Below are 6,172 nucleotides of genomic sequence, written 5' to 3' on the forward strand. Positions count from 1 at the left end.
TCGTTGATTAAAATATTTTCAAATAAATCAACCACCAAATCTAGGATTTGTTTGATTCACTCATTTGTAGCTGTTTTAGGGAAGCTGGCCTTGTGGCCTTCGTTTCATTTTCTTTTCCAACTTTAAATTATACTATATATATATATATATTAACTTAGATAATGATTGTAATGTCTCCCAAATAATTTTTGATTGTTATCCATTTCAAATAATTTTAATTTTTGTATCAATTTCGTTTTATATGTACATAATAAATTTCACACAATATTTTAGGTAGTTAAAAATTCCAACTAACCGTTTCTCTACAACAATCATCCTTTTGCAAGTTGTCAATTCTTTACCACCATCACAAATGACTAATCTACGTTACTTAAACCACGATTTCAGGTAAAAGAATATATATATATATATATATATATTTGTTTCAGGACTTATTCTCATTAAAATTTTGAAGATACGTACAATCTGAAAATTGTATTATAGAATTTGTAAATCAAACCATTACATCAGCTAGATGTTCGAGATCGCGTGATTTTTACTAAAACATTATTATCTAAATGATTTAGTGATAAAAAGGAATGAGCATCCCCATTTGTGGTCGGTTTGTCGAACAGCTTTTCAGATTTAGTTTTTTCTAATGAAAGTTTCAATGCAAATTAAAAATTATATACCGCATGAAAGTTATATAGTTATATAGGACATCTGTACCAATATGATTAATAAAAAATGTCAACTCTCATCATTCATCAATTTTCAAAATCCTAACAAATGAAAAAAATTTGACCAAAATAAATATTAGGCATTAAATTATATAGATGGGCATCTGTCCCAAAAAAAAATGCCATGTCAATATTTCATATCTATAGATAAAGAATGAGCTTTAATCATCCTGAAACTACTATTAAATTAATTAATTGCATGACAAATGACATCAGTACATTTATTAGCTGTGCTCATTTTGGGTCAGACCTAATTGACAAAATATTTTGATTATATATTAGCTATTAAACCAGTATATAATTTTTATTTACCTGTGAATATAATAATCACAAATAAAAAAAATAAATCATTTTAAGATTCAAAATTAATAATTTCAAAATTCAAAAGTATCACAAGATTAACAAATAAAAATTATAAATCTGCATATAATCTCACCTAAAAATAAATGCACCTTAATAAATAACTCAGAGAATTAAGTTAGCAAAATTAAGTCAAACTAATGTAATAAGTTAACTTGTCTAACAAATAACACTAATTTATATAATGATATGTCCTTCATTACCAACATTGCATGATAAAGAAGAAGTTGGATTTTATGCAGGGAAGAAGAAAAGTGAACAAGCAATCAAGCTCGCAGGCATCGTGGATGAGCAGGTAATCAATCTGAACTGAACTCTTCTAGCTTCTGGAATGGTGAAGAACATTTGAATTTGGATGAATGAACTCTCTGTACGTACGTACGTACGTAGTAAGCCTAATTCAATCTGGGATGGTGATTAAGTCTTTTTCATCAGCAAATATTAATGAAATATATACGTATGTAGTCTCGATCTCCTCCTCCTCCTCTCTTTCTGAAATAGAATGAAAATTACAGACCAGAATACTCTGTTTGAAAAAAGAGATGGGGTGAAGAAAACTTTAGGGTTTGTTTCTTAATTGAAGAAGTTTTGAACAGTAACAATTTAGGGTTTGAAGAGATTCTGTAAAAAAAAAATTAATAGCTCTTCTCTTACGGCGCTGCTATCTTCGTTTTATCTTGATTTGATACTCATAGATTAGATGAGTCCAATCTAAATTGAATGCTATTCAATTAGATATGCGTTTTGTTTGTCAATATTGAACTCGTTTTGTATGCTGTTCAATATTAAACAGGAGATTTGGAGTATTTATTTATTAGGTTAGGTTATGCTGTTCAAAAATGGGTTATGATGTTGATTGTGAGGGTTTATCATGGTCAATCAGACAATCACAACCAATCCCATCTAATAAAATGCTGTCATGATTGGTTACCCAAATTTTTTTTATCTTTTATCTTTAAAACTCGATTTTAGAATTATTTATAATTTTAAAAAATAAATAAAATATATTAAAATTCATAATTTTTTAAAATCTATAAATAGAGACCACTCTTGCTATATTTCGGAGCACAAAAAAAATCACAATTTTATCCATTTTTTACTAATTATCCTCTTTTATTTACAATTATCCATAATTAATACTAAATTATTATAAATAACTACAACAATAATCCAAACACTTCCGCTGATTTTGATCCCGAATATGAAAGTTTTCGACAGTTCAAGCGTAATAATCCAACCGGGTGGCAAAAAATATGATGTCGCCGGGAGATAATTACGGTATATCTCAGAATTCGCCCCAAAACTTCTATCAAAACTCCCAACAAAATTTCGATACCTACCCACAAAATTACCAGAATTCCGAAGATAACTATTTCCAGTCATACACCATAGTCTCGGAGACACAAAATTAAGAGAACAACACCAACAAACATATTTCACAAATTAGTCGCTCCATATAATTGCCATATGTTAGCAGATGCGTGTTTTTATCTGCAACATCGTCCTTGTTGGCCAAATACGTATTGATTGTTGGGCCTTTGGGTCCAGCCCAATTAGGCATTTAATAAAACAAGCAAAACCTAAGAATGCTGCTTATTCAATCACTTCTAGAGAGAGAAGTCATTCTACAAAGAGGAGAAGAAACAGAGAAGAGAAGGAGGCAGTAGATCTCTTACATTTTCACCTTCAGGTTCCAATTTCTTGTTGTCTTATACCTAGACTAGTTTGAGTCTAAATGAAATTGGTTTTCTCTGTTTGTATACCTCAACTTTAGGTTTAAAGTTGAGAAGACATTTGTATCTGTTTCTTGCTTATAGTGAAATTTGCTGGTTGGTCCCGTGATTTTTTACCCTCCAGGTTGAGAGAGTTTTCCACGTAAATCTGGTGTTGTTTTGTTCTGTACTTGATCTTCTGTTTTAGACTTGGATAACCTGTGCATTTACCCATCTCACATTGCTAGATTACAGTATAAAAGTAATCTTCGTTTCAAAATTCCCAACATTGATAACCACAATACATTCACTCGAGAACTCAAAATCACCGTCTTGTTCAACATACAGTCTGCTTAACTTCTTCCTTCTATCGCTCTTACTTGCACGCCTCTGCAGTTTCTTCCTTCTACCGGTCTTACTTTCATATTCGGGATCAAAATCAACGAAAGTGTTTGGATTATTGTTGTAGTTATCCATAATAATTTAGTATTAATTATGGATAATTGTAAATAAAGGAAGATAATAGCAAGTGTGGTCTCTATTTATAGATCTCGGAAAATTATGAATTTTGGTATATTTTATTTATTTATTTAAATAATAAATAATGCTAAAATCGAGTTTTAAAGATAAGAAATAAAAAAAACTGGCATCCAATCAGAGTCTGACAAATGACAGCATTTTATTAGATGGATTTGATTTTTATTAGATGGATTTGATTGTATGAACAAATTATGGTTTTGATGGTTTTGGTCATTAGTAATTGAATGACCAACCAATTGGTCATAATAAATTCACACAATTAACTGACCCATTTTTGGGTCATGGATAGCCATGCTCTTAAGAGGAGGAGGAGGCAACATGCTTTGCTTTGGTTGTAGCATTTATTTAATCAGGACGACTGAATTGTTCACAGATTTGCTTTGCAGAAACAAAACCTACTACTCCTAATGAAGCCAGTAGTACTCATCAACATTATGATTTTCTTTCTCGTCATCGTCTCTGACGCTTCCGCCGCAGCTCCTAAAAATCTAGACAGTGTGGGGGTCTATTGGGGACAGGACGGGCCAGAGGAGGGAACACTTCGCAGTGCATGCAATACAGACCGATACTCCCACGTCATAGTAGCCTCCCTGACCAATTTAGGAACAGGCAGAACTCCAAAACTTAACTTCACCGGCCACTGCAACCCCACAAACTACACCTGCAATATGAGCGACGACATCCGCTTTTGTCAGAAAAGTGGAATTAAAGTCATGCTTGCCATTGTGAGTGATCCTCTATCCTCAAGGGATGACGCCAAAAATGTCTCCATGTACCTGTGGAACAACTTTCTTTCCGGCCGGTCGGAATCTCGCCCATTTGGTGATGCGGTCCTGGACGGGATACAATTCATGATCCAGCAGCAGGACCTCCCATACTATGATGACTTGGCTAAGTTTCTATCAAATTACAACACTTCTACTTCTTCTTCAAGTGGAAATCGGCTTTATCTGGGAGCGGCACATCCTTGTCCAACTCCGGGGAGCACATCAATGGGGAGTGCAATTAATACGGCATTGTTTGATTTTGTTTCCATTGAATCCTCCTATTCCACTACCAATAGCCGCCAGTGCGACTATAACGGAAACATAGGCGAGTTTATGAATTCGTGGGAGACATGGACCACAATGATTCCCGCGGGAAAGATATATCTGGGTCTGCCAGCATCTCCCCAGGTGGCTGAAAGTGGGTTCATTCCCGCCGACGTCCTGAAGTCAGAGATCCTGCCTGTGGTGACCAAGTCGGCCAGGTTCGGAGGAGTCATGGTCTGGTCCAAGTTCTGGGATGATAAGACAGGCTATACCGACCAAATCAACACTTCTGTCCGTTAGCTAATATTTGAACTACCAGGTAAATTTAACTATAATTACAAGGTAAAGGTTAGCTGAAAGATGTTTGAAAATTTAATACATCCCAGTTTAGGATGTATAGGATTCATGTTCCGGAAAGAGAAAAAAAAAACAAAAGGGAGAAGAAAAAAAAAAAAAACAGATTTTATTTGCTACAGCCAGAGATATTCATATTGAGCAATTTGCAATCACTTGTATTATTCCATGGCTGTTCTTTGTTTGATGGAGGAATTCGAGTTTGCTTGTTTGACATGTGTGAGTTTTTTGAGAGAGAATTTTGGTGAGGATTACAGAACTCTGATTTTATTGTGTATTGATTATGAAATATGTTACTAGATTTATACAGTAATGTTGATGGATAAAGAAAGTTACCATTATCTACTCTAGAACCTCACACAGAAACATGTTTTTGTTTCAGCTTACTAGTGAACTTTATTTGTTTGATGGGTTAATCATAACAATAGATGATATAATGATGTTAAGATTGTGAGTCTGTGACTAACCTTGAACAAGGAAGGAAGGACATGGCAGTAGCAGTAGCAATTCTCTGTTGGTAGTCTTTTCCTGCAATCCATGAGTCCACATTACATCTCAAATGTATGATATATCTATCCATCCATCCATCCATTGATAGCATGAATAATCTCAAATGTGAAAGAACAGATAGAAAAAGTCACTTAATAATATATATATATATATACATGATTCTGGAACAGATCTCATTGAAAATATAAAAGCAACCAGCAATTTCCCATTACTATTTCATGTTTGTTTTTTTCCCTTTATACATACTACTAGTAAGTTCTTTTGCTTGCTTGAGCATTCTTTTCTTTTCTTTTCTATAACCAAATCAATTACCTCAACAACTTCAATCTGATCAAATTTATTCAATAATACATAATTTGTGTACAAGAAGAACACATCATCAACATGCTGTTAAACCTGGTCAAGCAACATACATATATAGCATATCATAGCAGTAATAAATTGGGGGGGAAAAGAAGAAACAATTTCATACCATTTTAAAATGCAGCATATTCAGTAAATCTTCGGTCCAACAATTAACCTAGGCCGGGTCATCTTACAACACCACCTGTTTGTCATAATTAACATCTCAACTCAACTAGCAGAACAAATTCAGATCATTCGGCAGATGTAGCCTAACAAAACTGCAATGAACAAAGGCACAGATATAAAAAAGAGAGCATAGAGGCAATGCATCTACACGGTACACTGTCTCAGGTGGAGAAACAAGCAAACAAAACTGTAGAAAGCAGAAATTGCAACAGTAGAAAATGTACGTGAAGCACACAACCTTCTTCTTCGCGGGAGACGGACTTGGGAATGAATTCAGGATTCCGCAGCAGAAGCAGCAGCAGCAGATCTCAAATGTGAACGAACAGATAGAAAAGCCTCTTGTTAATATATATATATATATATATATATATATATATATATATATATATATATGACTCTCTGGAACAGATCTGAT

At 33.8% G+C, this 6,172-nt stretch overlaps 1 protein-coding gene across 1 annotated transcript; it reads left to right on the plus strand.

Moving 5' to 3' along the window:
• The first annotated feature begins 1,263 nt into the window (after positions 1-1,263).
• LOC124929591 (hevamine-A-like) lies at positions 1,264-4,763 on the plus strand. The gene is made up of 2 exons (XM_047469995.1): positions 1,264-1,374; positions 3,718-4,763. The coding sequence occupies exons 1-2, from the start codon at positions 1,264-1,266 to the stop codon at positions 4,660-4,662; spliced, it is 1,056 nt and encodes a 351-aa protein (XP_047325951.1). The 3' UTR covers positions 4,663-4,763.
• The last annotated feature ends 1,409 nt before the right edge of the window (positions 4,764-6,172 follow it).

The sequence above is a fragment of the Impatiens glandulifera genome, chromosome 3 (genome assembly GCF_907164915.1).
Source record: "Impatiens glandulifera chromosome 3, dImpGla2.1, whole genome shotgun sequence".
In the NCBI taxonomy this organism is placed as follows: domain Eukaryota; kingdom Viridiplantae; phylum Streptophyta; class Magnoliopsida; order Ericales; family Balsaminaceae; genus Impatiens; species Impatiens glandulifera.

Bases quoted from the DNA above. Each gene is read 5' to 3' on its own strand.
- LOC124929591 (XM_047469995.1), top strand. From the start codon at position 1,264: ATGATATGTCCTTCATTACCAACATTGCATGATAAAGAAGAAGTTGGA. The intron at 1,375-3,717 runs GTAATCAATCTG...TTTGCTTTGCAG, and splicing joins CAGGCATCGTGGATGAGCAG to AAACAAAACCTACTACTCCT.